Here is a 23557-nt window from a genome sequence, read left to right as displayed (position 1 = left end):
CAGGCACCCCCATCAAGGTGTAGAGACATTTTATAAATGAGCTAACATATGTGGGCCTATTCACTGGAAGCTTGCCACTCATTATAAACACATATTTTTACCTCAGCACTTATTGCGATAAACCTGAAGTCCTAGGGTGTGTATACGGCAAGTTAGGGCGACAAGTAAAGGTTCAAGCTTTGAGTTGTGTGATGGCTTGCGTTGTACTAAAATGCTTTCCTGCTTTCCCGTGCAGAGGCATATATGAGCAGTTTTGAGGTTGCTTTGAATGCTTGAGATAGACCCCATTCTTCTGTGTCCCACCACACGTGTTCTTTCATCCAAATCCAGCCCTGTCACTGCAGCTCTGGACCCCAGCAGTATAGGACTGACTTGCAACGCATAATGACTATCACCTTGATCACACTAAAGAGTTCCGGGATCCAACATTTGACAATTATACCGCTAATTTCACTCCAACGGCTTGCTCGTTTTCATCGTGGTTGGAGTGAAATTTGAATTACTGGCTTGATTATTTCATTTGGAGGCATTCATTCCTCGTTCCTCCTTAGTTTATAATGACTGTCCTCCCTGGCAGTGAAACAGGATGTTGGAAAGGGATCGTGCATACATCTGTGACAGCCAGGGCTTCAAGATTTCCCAAAATATGAATCGCTTTAATGATTAAAAAGAGAGTTGATCCAGTGAGTCAGTTACTTAATTAGGAGGAAAATTCAAGTTCTAAATTTGAAGTAACCACATTACTTTGGCGAATTTTTCAATAATCCATCTGTGAGGCATCTGTCTTGCTCGAGCATCCAACTGTGCGTTCTCCCAGCAGCTTGTGGGTAAGAGTCATTACATCCCCTGTATGGAGCAGACACCTGTTAATGGCTGAGAGGAGGATAACAGCAACATGCGGACGGAAGTAACCTGATGGCTGTAAGGCCTTAGCTATGTACCAGTTGCAGGTTTAAATCCTGTTTATGGGCTTTGATGGATGTTCTCCCCTCTCTCTGTCAAATCCTTTCTATCACTTTCCGGTGTTATAATGCAGCAGAGACCAGGCTGTGGTCGACCAGGTGATTGATGTTTTGAATTTCAGGAGGGAACCTCAGCCTCCCTCTACCCTGAACAAGTGGTTGAGAAAGTGAATAAATAGATAGATTAAACCCCATAACATACACATTTCCCACCAGTAAACTTAAGAGAGAAATAACTGCATTCCACACTGTCAGAGCTTATAGGCTCCTCATCAACACTATGTGATGGGTGCCCAGAGTGAGTTATTCAAACACAGACTTTCTTATGCCTTCATCTGATATTTTTGTCCACCATTTGATATATATCCCCCTCAAAATTCAACCTTGTGTAGTAGTAAAATGGTGGATTTACAGAGCATTTGCTATACAGTTATGTGTGTTTGGCTGTAAAGCATGATTTAGCATTTGTCTGTTCCTTAACAAATCACACTTCATAGTAGAGGGCTGTTTGACCGTTTGTCAATACGCCATAACTGTACAGCATCTTAAATTATGGTTAAATTAGGTGTGTGGGTAAACAAGAGGTCTAATGCTTCAGTTGGACTCATTTGTTCAATTTTCTTTACATTTAAATCACAGATTTAAAAACTGTTCAGATGATAGAAATATGCAACAGGCCTGAGGCAAGCACAGGTATATATGACCCACACACACGTGAATGTCCGCCTGTTCACGAACACACACACACACACACACACTATAGCATGACATGCAATCAAATGAAAGGATCCTCATTGTGGGTTTTTCTAAAGAGAAAATGGTTCCCCTGATGAGGGAGGGGGAGGTTGAGCTACCGGCAAATAAGAGCATCTGAGAGCAGCTGTAAGCAGCTCAAAATGGAGAATGAGTGCCCTCCCCTGGTCGTACTGTTGCTTTCTTGCAGCCTTCACCTGTGGAACTGTGGGAAACCAAATCATCAACCAGACAAAAAAAAAAACAAGTCTGCAGAGTCCATTTTCAGAAAGCATTTTTAAATTCATTTTATTATTTTATAGCTAATTTACAACAAGCGCTTCACTGAACTGGAACATTTTATTTTGCTTGATATTGTCATTGTTAAATATATTTTTCTGCATCAGTTGACTTTGTTGTAACTTCGTAATCAGTCTTTTCTGTAAAAATTCATATATTTTATAAGGAATATCACACTATGATACGGATGGCTGAGAGAGATATTATAAGAAATACATTGAACCCTCAAATAAAGAAATTGAAAACATTATTTCATTCATGGATGTGTTGTCAGGTGTTGTTGTTTCTGTGATTCTCTCAATGTGTAAATGTAAATGGATGTACTGATATCATTGTGTGCGTGCGTGCGCACGTGTGTGTGTGTGTTTGTGTGCAGATGTTGTTTCTGTGTTTGAGCAGTTAAACTGGGCTGTGGCTCTGATGGATCCTGTACTCGCATCAATTCTGCAGTGTGCACGGCTCAATCTAAAGCCACACAGCACTCCAACATCTCTATTGTATTTACAGCATTTCTGGCCGAGACCCAATCGCTCTCTCAATGTGGAGGGAAGAAAAATACAAAAAATATACAGACTTGAGAGGGAACCTGTGACAGATATAAATAAATCATAAATCATAAACCAAAACTTGTCAGTCACGAGCCTCGGCTGTTCCACCTTGAGCTGAGAGAAGCAAGTGAGCAGAAATTAACAAACAATAAATATGAATGGTCACGTCCATCAATACTTCCACCTTCACTCTTATAATTCAGAACAAATTATAAGTAAATACAAACACATGCTCATAAAACCTTTGAGTCCTCGTTTCCTTGCCGATACCTGTAGCATATAATGCCGTCAGTGCAAACTTCATAAATACTGTTTAAATCTTAGACACGCGTAAAACCATCTTAGTTGCATAACATCATAGCAGTATTGCACTACATCTTCATGTGCGTCTCACTCTCTCGCTCTGGCACACACACACACATACGCACATCACCCATTCATGTATTATACATTATACCCACCTGTGGATGTTATAGAGGATAGATATTCTCATATAGTATCATTTATATTTTATACACAACACACGTTTTCTTGTCGCCCGCACACACACACACAAGCAGCAAACACACGTATGCACGCGCACACAGTCACACACAGCTGCATTGTACATGTTTCAATTCGTTTTCGACGTACAGGAGAACACGTGTCTGTTCTGGTGTGAGGTCCGCTTTACATTGAACGGTTCAGTTATTTCTGTGTGGATTTTTGCTGCGTTTTACAACAATAAAATGGGAATGTGAGTAAACTCAACAACCAAACTGCAATATCACCCAAAGGAACCAATGGAATATCGTTTGGAGATGTTGATTTTTACAGACTTAGTCCCGTTAGAAATTGTCATAAAAAAGATATATATTTATATTCATATTTATATTTATATATATTTATATATATATATATAGGCCATTTATTTGTTAGACATAACTTAGCTTTAATTTGTGTGGACACAAGAGGGAGAAAGAAGCAGAGAAAAAGTGGAAGAGAGAGTAAAAGAAGACCTATTCCTCCCACAAAGAGGAGTTTCCACTCACAGATCACACACAGAGACCCACGCGCATACACACACACACACGCACACACAAACACACACAGATACACACACACACACACGCCATGGCTTTATGCGGCCACTGGAAGCGGTGTGTACGTCTGCGGCTGAGGGATTCTTTTGGAAGAGTGATCAGTGAGTCGGCTGTGGTGTGATGAAGCTAACAGCTCTGCTGCTTGTGCCTAGAGAGATAACATTCATCCTGGATTCTGACTAGCAGGTCAGAACAGCCAGTCGCCCTGTAGAGGAGTGTGCTAGGTTACAGTTGAGGTTACAACTCTACGTGTGTGTACGTGTGTGTATGTGTGCGTGCGTGCATGTGTGGATGGGTGTGAGAGCGTGTGGGTGCGTGAGTGTGTGTGCGTCAGAGAGCAAGAGGCTCAACGTATGTTAGAGCATCTACTGCGCTCAGGTTTGGCCTCTCATGAACATATCTCATGACTGTGACGCTCTTCTGTTCTTCCTTCATGAGACATGCTAAAAAAACTCCTCCACCATAAGGAGGTGGAGAAGGAGAACACACCCCACTTACTTACTTTCTTTTTTCATCATTTTTTTCTTTCTTTTTTTTAAGTCAGATTTTTCAAAAAATTTTGTCTCCTCTCGCCATTGTCTTTGAGGATGCATGCACAAATTCAGCATATGAGTATTCTTTTTTTATCATTATAATTATTTGAACTGCCTTTAAATAATGCCTCGCAATATTCAACATGGGTGATTGAGCAAACGTCAGTCTTGGTCACTGAGTTGTTATTCTGAGTTCACACCCAGAACCAAGAGGAGATTCACGAGAAAAAGGGGACACTTTGCCGAGAAAAGACGACCTCATCAAGAGGGACTCAGCAGGATCTGGGCGCCCCGTTCTCAGTCTTCCCCCTTTCCTGTCCTGAAACAAGGCAGAGCTGACAGGAGGAGGAGGACAGAAAGCCAGGAGGTGATATAAAAAGAGGGGCCAGAGTCTATTTGGGCGCCTCCATCTCAGACATAGGCGCCCGGAGGTGTTCAATGGGCGCGTGAGAGGTTGAGGTGGTCTTAATACTACCTCGGGGTCCGTCCCTGCTGGGTCACCCTCTAGTCTCTTTCAAGCCGTGTTCAGACCTAATGTCTCGTGTCCAGACAGTGTTGAGATCCAGATGGACTGCAGTTCACACATGGCATCAGAATGCATCTGAAATCTCTCAAGTAATCGCTTGTGATTGGATTTCGCTTCACATTTGCTTTTATCTGTTGGGAAACAGCATCTAAACAGAGAAAAACACACATTACACACTAAGTCTTTTTTCGACAACGCTAAATCAACTGTGTCCCCAGTTTTGGGTGCAGTCACAGCTGTATTTGGAGCTGTCCACTGGTGGCCAAGATGCATTTTAATGCTGAGTGTGAACATGGCCTGCCTCATTAAAGTGGAATACTGACTAAGTCTTTTCTCTCAGTCTCTTGCAGTCTAATTACACATCGCTGTGTTCACGTCTGTCTCAGAGTCTCCTTTTTTGGTATCGTTCCTTGCCTCGCTGTGTCACTTCCTGTGTTTGTCTCTGTGTTTGTCTTAATATGCATTTGTCTCTCTGTGTCATTCTCAGTGATTGCCTAAGCACTGACTTTGCTGGAGGACAGACAGGCAGGCGAGGCTGGCTTGGCCATGAGGGTGAAGGGTGTTGTCGGGTCGGTGGTTGTGAGAAAGAGGGTGGTTCGGACGGGTGCAGCATCACAGCCTCTCCCGGGTGGGGATCCAGATGTAAGGCCCTGATTGCTCCTCGATCACTGTCTTTACTTTGTGATAAACCTCTTCAAAGCTGTCCCCTTCCACGACAGCTGCAGCAGGACAAAGGATGTGTGAGGGAAGGAGAGAAAACAATGAGGGGTGGAGAAAAACATGAGGAAAGAGAGACAGTAGGAAGAGGGGGAAGATGGAGTCATTAGGAGGGAAAGAAAGAGAGGGACAAAAGAAAAGAAAGGATGTTTATCAGATGTGTTTGCCAGACAATGAGAGGAATATTCAATTATGAATACATCTCTATGATCTGCGTACATTGTAGATATTGTGTGAACAACAGGCATATTTCCATTATGCATGTATTTCTACAATGTGTCCCACATATTTATTCAGTCTTGTACATTTTCTAAAATGTCACATATGACAGCTGCTCACGATTTGATGAATTAAATTGAAGTCAGTGCCGGATTTGTGTGGAAATCTAACATCCATATTCTGTCGACCGCTGTGATTTGCCCTATATGTGTCCCTTAAATGTTAAAATGCCCCGAGTCCTCCCAGAAGGCGTTCATTCTCTTGTTTGACGCATTCAGCTCTGCCAGGAACATGGAAAAATGAAGTTCATCTTTGTAGAGGAGGCTTCTTTATCATTGGCATTTGTTGTCATTAAACAATTAAAATAAGAGAAAAAAAAAGGTGAAGGGAAGTGCACATATTATCATCCTCTGAAGTGCGCCAGCAATAAACCAAAAATATGGAGAACCTATAGATTAAAAAATCTTATAATCATGAAATGGAGGATTCTTTTTGATAACCACTCCACATCAAATAGATTAGCGTACAGCGGAGTGCAAACACGGGTGTAGTAGCTCATTTTACCATCTGATGCTGCCATAATCCGAACCAATATCCACAACATTATAGCGGTTTGCCAAAAGAGAAATCCCATGTTCAGTATGTACACATCCTTTTTGTGTGTACATCATGTCATATAGACACAAATTCTTCACGCTTACCCGAGAAACACTCTAGGAAGTCTTGTTCTAGTTTGAGGGCTCGGTCCATTCCTTTCCTGGCCTGCTCCTCTGTCAGTCGAGTGTTGATCTCTCTGTTAACATCACACACACACACACACACACACAATCTTCATTCCAACACATATTTTCATGATGTGCAACATATTTAATGTCTGTTCAGCAAGCATTGCAAAATGTAGAAGGACTTTTTTGAAGTACATACAGGACATTTTCCAGTGACTTGGGCCGGACAAAGATGGCGATGGGATGAAGTTGAGCTGCTTGTAGTCTGCGCACAGCGTTGGCCGATACGTCCAGGATGCAGTGTTTCCCCTGCTGCTTGTGCACACATGCAGGGAAAGAAATTATAAGGGTGAATAAATACTGTTATTTTAGTCATGTCTTTTAAATTGCCAGTAAATTGGGCAAAAAGTCATGAGAGGTTGTGTCTCTTTGCTAAAACTTTCTTTTTCACTATTAGAATCAAAAATACTTTCGATCACGTCATAAATTCATCTTATCTTGATATTCTTGTGCTATATAATGCTAATAAATAAGTAATTAACCCAATTGTTAAAAGGGATTGGCAATATTTTTTAATTTTTTATTGCCATTGATTCTTTTTTCCTGGTACAACATGTTGCTGCGCACCTGCTCAGCCACCTCCCGGACACTCTGGACACTGGTGCCGTACAGGTGACTGTTGTACTGGCCCGCCTCGATGAACCGATGGCTCTGGATGTCCTTCTCCATCTGTTCTCGTGACGACACAAAGTGATAGTCCCGTCCATCCACCTCATACTCCCTCTTGGGCCGTGTGGTGTCTGTCAGGGGACGAAAGAAACAATAAAAAGCAGCACATACACTTTAATCTGTATTATGCAGACATCACCCTAGAGTGGCTGCAGGTGGCAGCACCGACATGAAAACAAAAAAAACACGAAAGCAACAGATCAGTCTCCATGACTGACAGTGTAATTACTTACGTGGGACACAAGATCCAAACTTATCAGGGAACTCAGACAACAGGTCGTCATTTATCCTGTCTTTCACAGGACCCAGTATGATGATGGGCCTCGCGTAATGAACTTAGCAAGAAGGGAAAGAGAGAAGATTGTGAGTAGAAGCATTCAGAAAGAGGATACACAAACCGATATGGAATCTAATATAAAAGTCTTAAATAATGGACTTTTGTATGACCTTACCTTCCACTTGAGTGACGGTCTCATAACTTTGTGAGGTTTTATCTCTCCCTGGTGACAGAACATAGAAGCATTCAGGCACATTTCTTTTTTGCCAGTACAAATGACCTTTAGGCTCGTGAGTCTGCATGTGTGTGTCTGTTTGAAGTGAGTGTGATGCAATTTCAACTGTCACAGCTAATATCAGACGTCGTTATTGACAATTAACAGTAAAACACGTGACTCTGTTGGAGGTGAGGTGTTCTTTGGACTAAGTAAATGTGAGTAAAAACTGCTTGTGTTGATATTTGACAGTGTGTGTAATGCCCACAAATTGGTGGTGGGGCATTTGGAGATTACAGATGTGCCAAACAGTAGGGCAAAGGCAGGGAAGGGACTCTGTAGCTGCAGGTATTGGCATAAAGTGTATGCAAAATAAATAGGGATATGTTTTTTGTGTATCCATCAGCAAATTGTGTGTCTGTGTTGCTGCCCATTACTACAGTGGCAAATGGTAGCTTGCAGGGTCAATAAACAGTACAATTATGCTTCACACTAATTACCTAGAGTCAAGCTGTCTCGACCATGGTCCTGCAACAGAAAGCACAGCAGAGATTCACACACTGGGAGAGACTTTGAGAGAACCAGCCACTAGTTATTCAAACAGCTGGTGAGTTAACTTACCCTCTCTTTGGTGTTAACACGAGACCACTCTTTTCTTTCCACCCTGCAGAGACGAGGAGGAAGAACAATTTATTCATTTCATTTTTGGAGACAGAACAATCAAGTGAGAAAAGTTGAACCACTGTGTTTTTGTAATTGTTGATGCACAATGAAAGATAAGTCAGACCTCCCACACTCACTCACAGGGAAAAGTCTGACCTGTGCTTGCTTGGGATGAAGCCGACCTCCTCGACTTCGTTCTGGGGGCTGACCTTACGGGCTTGCCACCACTCCTCATCTCCGCAGTCCAACACATGCAGCACATCCCCAAACCTGAAGCCCAGCGCCTGACTGAGGAAGCCACAGTCCGCAGTCTTGTCATAGTCAAAAAGAGCCCTGAGGGAAGGAAGAACTCCAATCAGTCGCCACATAAAACACTTTTAAATTCTATTTAACCACTTGAACACCAAAATTAGGAATAGTCTTCTTACATTTTGCTTAAGTGGCTTCATAATAACAACATTTTGTTGATCACGCTGTTTCAAAATACATTAGGCCTGTATATTGCTTTTGAAAGTGTTTTAGAGGGAAATCCAAATACAAGAGGCCATTTTGTTAAGGCAAATGCATAATTATGGATGTTCATCTAATGGATGCATGGAGCAGTTTACCTTAATTAACCTTTTATAGAAAACCACATTTCTGTGTAAATTGTCATAAATCAGACTGTATACAATGTAATAAACACTTTAGCTGATAAAATGGAGAAAACCCAAAGGAACATGTTTAAGCTTTTTAAATGATGAAAGAAACCCTCTGCGGTCTACTGACATGGGAGCATCATGCTCCATATGTATTGCAATAATACTTCAGGCCACCACATGGCACCACTGAGCGCTGTGCTTCTGTGCATGACTGCAGTCGCTGAGCAAGGAAGAAATCCCACGCCATTTTGAATTTAAACACGTTTTAAAAGAGAGACTGAGTGCTCATGCTCTCCATAAGTCGTGTTTTTGTTACTTTACACGCCCCTGACACTACCAGGAAGTCTCCTGATCTGTTGCTTAGAAGTTCACCTAGCCTCTAGTGGTTTATATGTCCATCCTTTATCTAAATAACTTGTTTTGCACAGAATACCTGTAATGGGTGCGTCTGTCATTCAGCCATTCAGGAGAATGACAGGTAGTTTAATGTCCTACTACGGTATATCACGGCTAGACCAAAGTGTGGGCTGTTTGTTTGGGAACACACGTGGAGCAGGAGGTGCAGGACCACCAGCCCCTCCACCTCTGGACCCCGGAACGCCAGCACGCGGGTACACTCACCTGGAGCCGCGTTAATGTTTTTTTTTCTAATGCAAACACCTTACGCAGTAGTAGTACCCCGCGGGAACGGTGACGTACAGGAGGCCTGTATTAATCCGACCGCAAACACGAGACACCATTATCGACATTATCTGCTAGTGTTTGATTGAAAGAATACAAATGAGAAGGAGTTTGTGTCACAGAAGAAGAAGAACCAGGACGGACAAGGCAGCGTCTCGAGGACGGCGGAAGTTTTTGGAGTGAACCTATGACAACATGGCAACAGGAGAACTCAGTGACGTTATTATTTTAAATGTCCTGTCATTGCTGCTGGTTATTGAGTCACACCTGGACCAGACGAGGACATAATTATCAGTGTACAGGACACCAAGTACGAAGTTCTTCAAAAGGTAAGACACACTTTCCTTTTATTGGATGCTTGCTAACTGCGGCAGGCTTTTTTTGGGGTTTGAACTGGTTGCACAGATTGTGTTGATTGTTATAAACACAATTTCTGTGCATTCATCTCTCCTCATGACATTGTTTTCATGGACTTCATATCCTGTATTCTGTCGCTGGTTGGTTGGTGTCGCAGTGTCGCTGTTCAGGGTGCTGAAACATGTGGTGAGCTGCTCATATTGTTTATCTCACTGTATTTACACAACTCTGCACAAGTTAAGCTGTGCATGGAATGACGCAGCCTTCTCTGCAGCAATTGTACTTATACAAAGTATTATTTGGCACATGATGATGTCTTTTCTTTGTATGTGAAGATCAGGCATTCTTACCCACAGCATATGGTGTGAAGTGGTGGAATACAGCATTTTATTTACTGTATTCAGGAATTGTTTTTGTGTAAATTGAATTTAACAGCAATGCAATGGCATTTTACTAGTATTTGCAGTAAATCTAGTATTTACACAATGCAAAATGACATAAAGCCACAGAGTCGTACTGTTGTACACGGAGTCCTCAGTCTTTACTGTGTAACATAGCAGTTTAGCTCTGATATATGCTTACCATATTATAGGATTGGGCAATACATCGATTTTAGACCGATATCGTAATATGAGACTAGATATCGTCTTAGATTTTGGATATTGTAATATCGTAATATAGCATAAATGTTGTCTTTTCCTGGTTTTAAAGGCTGTATTACAGTAAAGTGATGTCATTTTCTGAACATACCAGCCTTTTCTAGCTGTAATCTTATTTCTCTTAATATCACTTAGTCATTATGTCCACATTACTGATGATTGTTTGACATAAATCTCACTGTGAAAATACTTTGTAAAAGCACCAATATTCAACCCTTCAATATCGTCTCAATATCGAGGTATTTGGTGAAATATATTGTAATATTTCATTTTTCTCCATATCGCCCAGTCCTACTTTTATATTATGTTAATTTACGTTATGTCATGTTGTTTTTCTGTTGTGGCTTTACACTCTCGCAACTTTGGAGCCTCTCTGACTTGTGTTTGACTTGGTTATGGCTCATTGCTGAGAATTGTCTGCAGTGGCAGCGACAGTTAATCATTTCTTTCTAATAATCAAATTCCCTCCGGCGGTCATGACTCATATTTTCACTCTCGAAACTCAACATTTCAGCTCTATAAAGGATTTGCAGTTACTTCATAATTTAAAAAACGACAGTTGGCATCATAAGAGCGCCTTAGTGGATGACTGGAGGGCTTTGCTCAAATTATGACTAAATATATAACGATGCCACAAAAGATTCAGTTTTGTAAGTGCACAGCAATCCATTCATGTCAAGTATAAATGGTAAATGGCCTTGCATTTGGATAGCACATTTCTAGTGTTCCGACCACTCAAAGCGCTTTAACACTACATTCATACACTGATGGCAGAGGCTGCCATGCAAGGTGCCACCTGCCCATCAGGGTCTAAACTAATGCACATTCACACTCCGATGGCACAGCCTTCGGGAGCTATTTAGGGTTCAATGTCTGGCCCAAGGACACTTCCACCGGGGATCGAACTCCGAAGTCCTCTGGTTCTTAAAACAGCTGTGTTGATTGTAAGCTAGCTGGTGTGAGATTGCTGGTTACTCTTAACGAAACATATCACTGACATTTGTTTTTGCTAAGCATCCTTAACATAATGTTGGCTGGCAGGTTAATTTAGATTCATTAGCTTGGGACTGTGCGAGACCTGATGTAGAAGCCCCTCTTCGGGTTGCTCCTTAGCGTCGTGGTCCCAGAGCCCATACTGCTGTTCATCAGCTGTTCCCTCAAGTCATGGATCTTAGCCTCAAAACGGCTGTACTCTGAAACAGAGAAATACAAACGCATAAAGACCTTTTGACCTGCACTCAGTATTGATGTACACACAGCTCAGTATTGATGTCATACCAGTTGAATTTCTAATTAATCCTTTTAAGTTAAAAGTGTTTTGTGAGACACCATTCGGGACTGATTGACTTTAAAGAGATGTCTTTGTTATGCACGACAGTTGTGGCTTTACCGTCGGGTCTGTACTGAGCGATGATGGTCACTGTCTGGCCAGCGTTCTTCAGTGCTGCAGCTGCTTGTTCGTGTGTGGCCATACGCAGGTCCACGCCGTTCACCTGACACACACACACACACACACACACACACAGCATGACTGTTAACAACCACGGCTACAAATACCACTCGGTGCAACTGAGAATGCATTTAAGGTGTGACTACTTTAGGAGGATAAAAGTCTTTACACTGAGGATCTGATCGCCCTTGTGCAGCTCTCCGCTGAGGTCAGCTGGCCCCCCCGCCAGGATGAAAGAGATAAAGATACCCTCTCCGTCCTCTCCGCCAACAATGTTGAATCCCAGACCAGTGGAGCCTCGGTGGATCAAAACTCTGCGAGGCTCCCTGGAAGAGAGACGGAGGAGAGAGCAAAGTCAACGTAAACATTGCTACTACCACTAGTACAGCTAATCCTACTGCTAGTAATACATCGGTATACAGTACACGTTTAGCTGAAGAATCATTGCTCACCTGGGGATGTCATCGTCTCCCATCATGCCATGCAGAACGGGAGAAAACCGACTGGGTGAGGTGGGAGTGAGGGCTTGTGGGTAATCTGACCCGAGATAGCTGGGGTGGCTGAGTTCAGTGTCCATATGGGAATATGCTGGGAAAATACACACAAAGTCCAAAGAGGTATAATATATATGGCTTTTCAACCAGATAAACACGTGGAATGTGATGTTTTGTCGTTTGAGAAATTATCTGTAATCATCTCATGAAAGCTTATTGCACAAAGAGTATTACTATGCTCAGATTATTTTAATATACGGGTTTATTTAATCAAGTCATGGACATTTCTTGTGTTTTTGTGAGAAAAAAAACAAACTTGAATCTGTACACCTCAGCTTTGAAAGTGTACTCTCTTAGAAACACATCAATTCAAAGGCAGGACATTTGGTGACAACGTCTACCGGCGTGATTATTGGCCTTTGCAACACAGTGTAGATATTCACACAGAGAGCGGCTTACTGCTGGTGAGGTCAGGAGGGTTGTAGGAGTTGGTCAGGAACAGGTTGTTGGGCTTGGCCACCCTGAGGTACACCACCTCGGCTGTGTTCTTCAGAGCCCCCACCGCATCCTCGTGCATCACGTCCTCCAGACACACATTGTTCACCTGGTTGTTCACAACAAGCCAAAACACAATCAGGATCACCAACTGAGAACTGGCTCAGTACATTTGTTATGTATGAACACCAACAGATCAAATTTAGATTGACATTTTGATCTAGATCTCATAATTGTTTCAAAATTTCATCATTGTATTAGTGCTGCACCCTCTTAATGGATTAGTCAGCTAATTTTGGTCTTCGTCGACTAAGATTTCTTGAGTCGCTTATTCATTTCTTATGCTCTTTTACAATAAGCTTAAACTGATTTGTTACGGCACAAAGACCTAAATTTAAATGTATTTTTAAAGGGATTCATAATGAGCAGAAGCGTGTTGCCGAATCCCATTTGGAGGTAAAGCATTTGGCTCAGGCACCATTTAGCAGAGAAGCCCAGCACCATTTTGAAGCTGCTGGTGTTGAGCTCTCCATCGGCCGCTACGCTACGGTCTCTTTGTTCTCCAGCAGGTGGCAGCAACGCTGCTCGAGACTCATTGTGGCAACGCTCCAGTTAAACATTTAAATCCCTTCCAACACACATATTAACATATTAATGAAAGCAAGTTCAGGCCACGAAAATTCCAGCTGTAATTTATCTCGCCTCTTGATACGTCAATGCTGCTTGTACACACAAGTGTGCGTGTGTGTGTGTGTGTGTGTGTGTGTGTGTGTGGTGAGACTCTGATGCTGTTCGTGACGTGTGTACTATGTGTGGGCATATATCTCTAGTAGTCAGTCCATACGAATGACCAACCGCTAAGATCTTGTCCCCGATCTGCAGACGACAGTCTTTATGAGCCGCTCCGCCTTCAATGATCTTGGTGACATAGATACTGTTATCTCCTGGTATATGCTGGTTTCCCACCCCTCCAGCAATGCTGAAACCTAATCCTGAGAAAAGGGGGAGAGAGAGAGAGAGAGGCAAGGAGAGTGAGCAAAAGGAGGTATGGGTTAACCGAGCAGATTTGCTAAATCCAGGGGGCACAGCTTAGCCGGGTATAATGCATCTTTAAGCCCGCACAAAGGCGTTGATGCTGTACACCGGTCCACACTTCCACATTACCTTTAGGCCCTTTGATGAGTTTGATTTCAGTGACTTTCTCTGCTGCTGGTTTTCTGCGGAGAACGTAGAGGCGGACGATAGCACCTGCCTCCTTAAGGGCCTCCACAGCTTGGCTGTGCGTCACTTCCCTCACGTCGACATCATTCACAAATAGGATGCAGTCATTCACACTGAGAGAGAGAGAGAGACAGAATTAGTTTTTGTTTTGATGTCATCTCATCTACAGCTATTAGCTGTGTTGGGGATCCAGTTTCACCACAGACAACTGGCCTTTTCCCCCAAATTCACCAAGGTAGAAACCCTTCTGCATGACGTAGCACAAAGGTTAGCCGCGGTTTCGCTCTCTTTGCGTTAGCTGTTCCTGAAAGTGATGAGGAGTTGATATATACGTGGAGAGCAAGTGACAGCCCTGCGTGCAGAAGAGAAGCTGATCTTCAAGGAAGAAGATTTTGATGAAATGGCTATTTTCAGACGCACACACTTCTTCCTCCAAGGGCGTAAAAACTCTACTTATCACAGTTCCATTCATGTGTTGAAAATTGATTTTTACGGCCATGAAAATTATAGGGTGTAAAATTTTGTAAGACTGAAATAACTCTTAAGGGCTGCAAGAGGTTTAACAAATGAAGCTTAGCGAAAGTTCAATCAGGGAGACTATCTTCATGCTTGCTCTATTTATTTACATTCTCTCTCTCTCTCTCTCTCTCTCTCTCTCTCTCTCTCCCTCCCTCACCCTTCTCCCGCTTTCTTACCAATCCAATCCCCTCGTTGATGTCAAACTTTTAAACCGTTCCTATCTCTGCTGCTCTCAGCTGTCATCTCAGTGCCCTTCTCCACCCCGTTCACCATCGAGCTCATCAAAAGTCCTGCTCCGCATCACATCCACCCACATTTTCAGTCGTTGTTCTACACCCTTCACCTCCACCATCACCCGTGTCGTGTCTAGACTCCGTCATGACATGACTTCCCTGATAAAATGATGACTCTTCACATATTTCCTCAACTTTCCCTATTGAGCACACTATGTGAAATACATTAATTGAACAACTCTTAAGCCTCACTTATGGATTCTACACTGACAAAGTCTGATCTGCATATTGTTTGTGAGACAATATTATATATATGTAAATGTCATACACTAACATATTTTTTTTAATGCTGGCAATCCTAGTGCAACTCCACCATAGAGCATCCTTGTTAGGTGCCCTGTTTCTCTATGCTCGTCGGGATTTACATACAACCTTTATTAAGCCATAATGAACAATTTATGTACATACTGCATAAAATGATCCAAACCCGCACTGTCAAACCAACCTCACAGAGTTCTTTCAAAGGTTATTCAAAAAAATCACAGCAGCCACTGAGTCACTTAATGTGGAAGACGGAAATAATGTTTTTTTTGTGTTTGAATCATCAAATTGAGACTTCAAACCGCCGGAAAGATGAATTATACACCCACAGATTACAGGTTACATAAGGTTGTCAAGGAATTCCATATTTGAGAGACACTAGACGTAGTTAGAATTCAAGTATTTCCCTCAAGATAGTTGGCATGTGTTGTTAATAGCAGACCGTAAAGGCCAAGAAAAAAAAAATAACATTGCGTTCAGGCAAATGTAAGCGTTCTCTCCAGGCCTGCTCAACACTCTGAAGTCATTCCAGATGGACGTTTATAGGTCAGCTGTAAAGAGAAGGACGAGCAGGATGCCTCCGTAGTTACTTATTTATTGCAGTTGCTGTTTATTGCCATTTCCGTACCATCCCATGTCATGTCCTTTAAAACAGGATCTCTTTTTAACATAAATGTTGAGTATAAATGTGCAAGACTCTTGATTTTAAAAGTTATTTTACAATTCCTATCCCAAATACAAACAGTAAAAGTAAGAGAAATTGTTGATGAACCTATAAAAGTAGAAGATATTAGTTTGGTGCATTTAGATCTTGAATTAAACAGGAAGGTCTTCTCTGATGTAACGCTGATGGTGAGCGGGCTGGACAGCCAATAGGCTGTAGTTATGCGGTACAATACTTTTTAGACTCAAAACGAAGAGGTGAGGTTCCACTTTGGCTGTTTCTCTAAGTGTGTTTGCCGGTAGAAAAGTGACTGGCTGTCTGAATAAGTGAATTCAAAAGAAAAGGCCGGGTAAACGGGGGCAGTAGAGCTGCATTTCTTTCATCTGAAAACCCGAGTCGGCCCTGGTGGGCCCCTGGGCTTTTTTTGATTGTTGGATTATATGTTTGTGGAATGTGGGAACACGAAGGCCGGCTTTGAGTGGGTTCTTACCTCAGCCGTCCGTCCTGAGCCGCGGCTCCTCCAGGTATGATTTTGGTGATGAAGATGCTGGGGTCGTCGCCCACATGAGGGTTGTCTGTTCCTCCTGCTATGCTGAAGCCAAGACCGGAGTTACCCTGCAGTAGCAAACAAACACACATTGTTATTCACATCACGGGCATTTGACTGTGGCTGTAGAGATTGGAGACAGTCAGTTGAAACTACCCTTCTTCCATTGTACATATAAATATGTCTAAAATCAAGTTTTTAAAAGGTATTTTCTCAGACTCACTCTCTCCAGTGTGATCTCCTCGTATTCAATTTCCCCTTCTGTCCCATTCACCTGTCAGAAAAGGATGTTAGTTAATGGTGTTCAAACAATTATACAAGCTTAACTGTTTGAACAAATGATTTACAAGCAAAACTCGCAGTTTAAATCATAAAGAGCAAATGTTGATTCAACATTCGCCCTCTGGGCCTGATCATCATATGCTGCTTCATCAACTGACTTGTGAGTCCTGCTTGGGGGGGGGTTCCCCTCTGCTCCTGAACGCAGCATCATCAGCACCAAAATCTAATTATATCATCTCTCAAACAGAAGTTCTGTCCACTAAATTTGATCCAGCATTGTTCTGCTCCTCCACCAAAGCGGCACCTGGTTGAAAATAGCACCGCTCTCCTTTTAGTCTAATTCACCTTCTGGCTGAACAGCTCCGCTACACATCAGCTTTACCTTCAGAATTAAGGAAGTCCCAGAGGAAGAGGGCATTTAAAGAACTTCAGAATCCACTGTTTTGGTGTCTGGCCTAGAAAACAACTTGTCTTAGTGGTGCAAAAACACTGGTCTGTGAGCACGGAGGCTTTTCTTTGAGAAGCCTCGTTCTCTAATCCCTCACAATTCATGACAATATGTTCATCTCACTGCTCTCATTAGAGAAAAGGCATCGTTAAAGAACGTTGAATCTAATTAAGTGATGCTTCTGTTCAGTCTGACGTATATATCAAACAGAGAAACTTCATTTTAATTAAAAAAGAGGTACAATTAATTACTTTTATTATTCAGATTAAAACAATGCACACAGAGCTATACCTGGATGCTGGGAAAGCAGTGGAACTACTGATAACAAGGACTGAATACGAAGGCGGTTAAAATGAGCCTATAACAATACAATAAATGGGAGATTAAACATAATCCTTACATATGGGGAGCCATCGAGTGTGTCAGTGTTCACCACCACTGGAGGAGTATTTCCCTGGAGGCAGAGAGAGAGAGAGAGAGAGAGAGGGAGAGAGAAGACGCGTTATTAAGAAATAATGGCAGAAACTGGAAGATGAGGCAGCTCCTGGATGAAACCTCCGGTCACAGCCAAGACTGATGGCCGTTTTAGTGCTTAGCTGTGATAACACTTTTCTCATTCCACTGTGGTTGTCACTCTAAAGGACAGAGGGCACTGCTCGGGAGAAATGTATTACTATCCACCGATGATGGACACAGAAATAATTAATGCTCCGCCCCATGGTTTTCCCCCCAAATCTTTGGTTTATCTTGGTTGAATGACGGCACGTTAGGCTATCTAGTGAATACTGTGGACATGGTCGTCTGCCTCACGCCCACCAGTCGCTTCAAAACAAACTTTTCAAGACAGCAAGTCAACGAGACGACAGGACTTGTTTTTGGCACTGATGTGGTTTGGGTTTGCTCATCTACAGCGAAGAGTTAACCTCCGCACACTATTCTTATTCCTCTCCTCTTAATCTCTTTATCGTTTATTCTCATTCCTTTTCATGGATTCACTCTCATCATCATCAAGGTATCTGGTGTTGTCAGATGTAAATACACTATTATGTGCAGTGTAGTCTTTGGAGAACACGGTGTGACTCCCCATCTAAACTCCTGTGTTTATATTTCTGTCACTTGTCCTGATTAGCATGGGAGAGACGCTCTGAAGTGCTTACCGAGCAGCAAACAGCAGCATAAAATCAGCCCGCTGACCTTCACAGACCCGACAGCTCTGGCACACACACACACACACAGACACACAGACACACAGACACACTCACACACACACACACTCACACACACACACACACACACACACACACACACACACACACACACACACACACACACACACAACTACACGATGAAGCTGAACACAGTTTCTCAGCTTTTAGGAAAAACTCTTTCACATTCTTACCCCGTGCGGGTAATGGGTTATGTGATGCAACGGGAAGTTATCTTTTGCTCTCTCTAACAGATTTAAGTTGTCAACTCGAAGAGGAAACGCTCACTGTGTTTTTGCGTGGATTATTACTGGATTGCCGGTTTATTAGGTACACCTAGATGAAACTAATGCAATAGTCCTGCACTAATCCTGCCTGCACGAAGGTTACAATGTCCTCCTTCCATCCTATCCCTGTTTCTTGCAATGAATCAAGTTAAATGATACTAAATATAGCTGCCATTATAGGGAGGAAATAGGGAGCTCATCCACACGAGCAAAAGACATAAAACTCTCCCCCGGCCAGAGCTCTGCTTTAACTGTTTTCGATTATAACAGTGCCATGTGCAGAACTTCACCGCGTGGCTTGTGTCCAACGGGCCGTGCTGCCGAACATTACGTCAAATTCATCCTTATCTAGACAAAAATAATGAGTATAGCCAGCAGAAATCTAAGGCCGGTGCAGGCGGTTCCCCTGCAGGGATTTTGACAGAGCCCTCTCTCCCTCCCTCGGCTCTGTCGAGTTGTTGGACGTGGCGGTCGTTAGGATTTACAGTGTTTGGCTGCTCCTTCCCACCTATATTTTAGCACCACCTATTCAACTAACCCGTCCTCTGCCATGTCTGTACAGGCAGCACCACCACCCATCCACTCTCAGACCGTTTCCTCTCGATGGATTCATACGCAGCACGCTGAGTGCCAGAATGTGCATAGTCAAAGACGAATACAACTGATTTATTTGGGTTTTTCTTCTAACACTGATCTCCAGATTTGTTGTGTGTGTTTTGTGCTACGTGCGATTTCAACATTTCTTGAATAAAATAATAAACATATATCAATGTTTTAGCAGTGGCAAGAAAAAAGAGTGAAGCAGTGTGTTTAAATTCATTCCTTTTTCTATTTAGATTCACATGATTTTCAGGCGATCTAGTCATTCTCTACTTGTCTGTGCATGTGTGTGTTTGTCTGAGGCTCATGACCCATTTTGTGCGCGCTCACACCTCTAGTCGCTCTCAGTCGGATTGACATTTGCAGTCGAATGAGGTAAAAATAACGCCGATAATAACATTCACCAGGTTTAGTTAAGCCTAAGGATATTTAAAACATCAGCTGCTGTCTTTGCCGTTCCTGTTGAGATGAAGCGTGCGAAGAATACTTCACTGTGATCAGAGGGGATGATGTCACATGTGAGCGGGCACTGGATACAAACCTCAGGTTGCATTAGAGAGGCTTAACCGGTGCGTGTCCTGCACACCTTGCAGAAGCTGCAAAGCCTGTAACATATAAAAGCCGTCCGGGCAATCGGCAAGATAAGGACCTCTATGGAAACATACGCAATGTCAAACTATATGCATTGGCATGTGTCTTGATAAAGACAATATTGTTTTATTTTAGAGCAACAGTTAAGCAGGCAAGCATTATGGGTATTGCACTTTGAAAATAAATGTGTATCCAAAGTGCTGCTCATCTGGGTACAGACAGATAACTCCAGATTGACCCTCACCGTAGGGCTCTGCAAGGCTGCTCAACAAACAGAAATAAGAGGACCAGACTTGTGTGAAGTGTTTAGTAACATGTGAGTCAGGTTAGATGGCTGGTGCCATGAGATTCATTTGGATATCGCATGCACATTGCTCACTTATTGGCTTCTTATTAAATCCCAAGTATATCCATGAAGTGCATAAAAAGGTTGTAGCATAGTTGCATGTGTGCGGGTGGTGGAGACCTTGAGCTCCCGGTTGGTTGGAATATGGAATGAAAGAAGCTGCACCTTCACACCATCAGAGGAGGACTCGCAAACAATCACGCAGCCCGAGCCAGAGCAGGATTTGATTAGTATTACCAGATGTGATTACTGAGGCTCACTGTGATTAAAATATCCATCATGCGCCTTAAGTGGAGCCACAGCCTTGACTATTCTATCTGTGCAGATAAACAAAACAAAGTCTTGGTACCATAATAATAATACTAATAACATAATCAAACATACTCTTCAAGCACCACCTCCTCTGAGCTACGAGGCAAAATTGGCGTTTTCAATAAGCTTTCCCAGATATGAGGTACAGTCATAGAGGGAACATGTTTGAAACATGCCTACCATCTGATGATGTCGATGTCTCTTGGCTTTTCGTACATTGTTGAGGAACCGGCTGCCCATCTTTTTGGCGTACCACACAGACATGAACATTCTGCTTCGGTGCCGAAATGTGAATCGTGGTTGATAAACTGGGAGCGAACCCTGCTCACCTCCCAAACTGACACACCCACCCACCAAGTGTGTGGCTAGAGGAGTTTGAGTGCGCTCTAGAAGTGTCTGCTTTCAACAATACCAAAAAAAGCATCGTCGCAAAGAGATCCATCAGGTCCAGGCCCTGCCATGACGGTTGAACATATAAACCACTGAGCGTCCAGATCGCCTGAATGAAAAGATGTCTATTTTAACTTAACGTGTGCCGTTTCAGCTTTGCTTTCCATTCAATCTAAATACGACATAATACCAAAGATGGCACGCTGAAGACGCGGGATACACCTTCAAACAATTTAAAATCCAAAATCACAGAGAAAGCACAGCCCTGTTAGCGTCCTCGTCTTGCCGAGTCGGTGCGGGAGACTTCGTTTGAGGAAGCCCAATAACATCCTCCAATCCAAGGCTCCAGTTATAAAGAATGACCCCTCGCTGACATGGCTCGTTATTATCTGAGACACAATCGTCCTGTCTTCACAAATCCAGAGTAAAAAAAACAGATCTCTCCAGTGATCGTCATCCGTGGCAGTGGACTGCGATAGCGGAGCCTCCCTGCTACTGGTCTGTGCTCAGCGAGAATGCAGTTCATATTTTTCTGCTGCTACTGTACTGTACCCCTCCCATCCCCACTGCTCAGGGAAAGAGGAGCGAGCAGGAAAGTTTGATGGCAATTACTTAGCTGTCTCTCTGTATAATGTCCACGCTGGTGATGTGAGAGGGGGAGGATATATATATATATATATATATATATATATATATATATATATATATATATATATATATATATATATATATATATATATATATATATATATATATATATATATATATATATATATATATATATATATATATATATATATATATATATATATATATATATATATATATATATATATATATATATATATATATATATATATATATATATATATACACGTTGGCTGAACTTAGGACGAGCTGCTCAAACCGGCCCGACTCGTCCTGGGGAGCACTTGGAACTGACAGGGGGGGCTGGAGGCCTGCGAGCCCCAATGTCTACAGTCAGTCAGTCAGAATAGTGAAATGTAAACACAGCGGGGGGGGGGGGGGGGGGGGGGAATGTAGCTTGACATCAGATTATTTTAGTTTGTGTCCTGTGTTTTCTGGATCAGAAATCTTGCAGATATTTTTGAGCAATTTGTCGAAAACAAATAAACTTCTAAAAATGCATATTACTGCAATTCTGTTTTGATTTGAAAAGAAAAATGTTCATCTCATCAAAATCTCATGTTTGGAGGCAAAATCCATCTAAGACCTTCATGAGTCCTCGAGCCTTATAGCTGGCTCAGAAATCAGTGACAATGATTTCAGCACCATGGACAGCTAAACGCTTCAAGGAGGGTAAACAATAGGACAATACGTTTGAAAGGGAAATTACACGTATGCTTGCCGTATTTTTCATTCCTCAAATTGATTACTAAATGGTGGAGGTAATCTACACAACTACTTACAAAAAGAGGAGTAGAATTCCTATTTAAATCCACATACTTTATTTCTCACATCTCGCTCGAGCTCTTTTTACAAGACAGATGGATCGACAGGCGTGTAATACACACACACACACACACACACACACACACACACACACACACAAAGGAACGCACAGACTTATGTAAGGACACGCTGAAGGACAAGCTGTCAGCTGACATTCTCATTTTGTTAAATAAAACCCCTCTGTCCACCTATCTAATTTTCTCTCCCTTCCAATTGCAAGGACCCCTCTATCTGTCTTACTCTGCCATTCAGCGTGAACAGCTCTCTCCTCCTCCTTTTGCATGCATATTTCTTCCTCCTCTTCCTCCCTCCCCTCTCCTTCCCAAAGGACCTGAGCTGCTGCTGCTGCACTGTAATTACACCGAAGCTGCAGGGACATATTTAAACATTTATTAAAGAAAAGTAAGGAGGACGGGAGAAAATGAAGATAGAAACCAGATACCAACCAGACAAGTGCAGAGCAGAAAGGGGAGGGTGTGATGGGGAGCTCTTGGGCAAACACTACAGAAAACAGTAATTGAATCCTTACACTGAAAACAATTGTCTTAGAGGGGTTGACTATTTTGTCTGAAGAGGATTTGTGTGAAAAGGGAACATTCTGTGGTTTTAGAGGAGAGAAAGTGATCTTTTTTCAGAGAGGAGACAGAGTGTAACATAAACTGGGCGGTGGGTGTCTTCAGTAAGCACTGTATACCTGCCCGTTCTCACTCCCGGCCTGTCGAATGAAGGGTAAATGGCAAATGTTTTCTCAGAGGGACAGTGTGTAGGATTTGCTGGCATCTACCGGCGTAGTTGCAGATTGCAACCGACTGAATAACCCCTCCACTCACTCCTCCCTTTGCAAGACTGCGGTACAACTACGGTGGCCTTAAGCCATATCCTATATCATTCATACGCAGATGACACGCAGCTCTATATCTCGCTTTCTACTGATGTCCTGAGACCAATTGAAAACCTGATGAAATTCATTACAGAATACAGATTATTGAACTTCTAATAGCGAAACATAAACAAAACTGAAATTCTTCCTGTTGGTCCCGAGAAGCAGTGGTAGGAAATAATAACATGTCTTTCATCCCGTAATTTAAAAGCTAGTGAGCAGGTCAGAAACCTG

General features: G+C 42.5%; 2 protein-coding genes across 2 annotated transcripts in view; both read right to left on the bottom strand.

Moving 5' to 3' along the window:
* Positions 1-1997: 1997 nt before the first annotated feature.
* On the bottom strand, positions 1998-14331 carry dlg4a (discs, large homolog 4a (Drosophila)). The gene is given in 15 exon segments (XM_076102437.1): positions 1998-5402; positions 6321-6412; positions 6544-6656; positions 6972-7144; positions 7307-7408; positions 7526-7573; positions 8065-8092; positions 8186-8228; positions 8384-8560; positions 11644-11758; positions 11956-12058; positions 12185-12603; positions 12969-13113; positions 13860-13996; positions 14169-14331. Coding segments are annotated over 13 exon segments (1638 nt in total). The 5' UTR covers positions 13087-13113; positions 13860-13996; positions 14169-14331; the 3' UTR covers positions 1998-5295.
* The window catches only part of LOC142959954 (disks large homolog 4-like), a 27698-nt gene continuing 17250 nt past the window's right edge, over positions 13110-23557 (bottom strand). The window contains exons 4-9 of the mRNA XM_076101478.1: positions 17640-17693; positions 16733-16783; positions 16453-16577; positions 14169-14338; positions 13849-13996; positions 13110-13113 (exon numbers count right to left, since the gene is read on the bottom strand). Of these exons, the coding sequence (XP_075957593.1) occupies positions 13110-13113; positions 13849-13996; positions 14169-14338; positions 16453-16577; positions 16733-16783; positions 17640-17693 (552 nt within the window). The remainder of the gene's footprint in view (positions 13114-13848; positions 13997-14168; positions 14339-16452; positions 16578-16732; positions 16784-17639; positions 17694-23557) is intronic.

This window comes from Anarhichas minor, unplaced genomic scaffold (genome assembly GCF_050575085.1).
Source record: "Anarhichas minor isolate MPS153535 unplaced genomic scaffold, ASM5057508v1 ptg000027l, whole genome shotgun sequence".
Taxonomy (NCBI): Eukaryota; Metazoa; Chordata; class Actinopteri; order Perciformes; family Anarhichadidae; genus Anarhichas; species Anarhichas minor.
The sequence above is the reverse complement of the archived record's forward strand: the minus strand, read 5'-3'. Positions and strand labels throughout refer to the sequence as shown.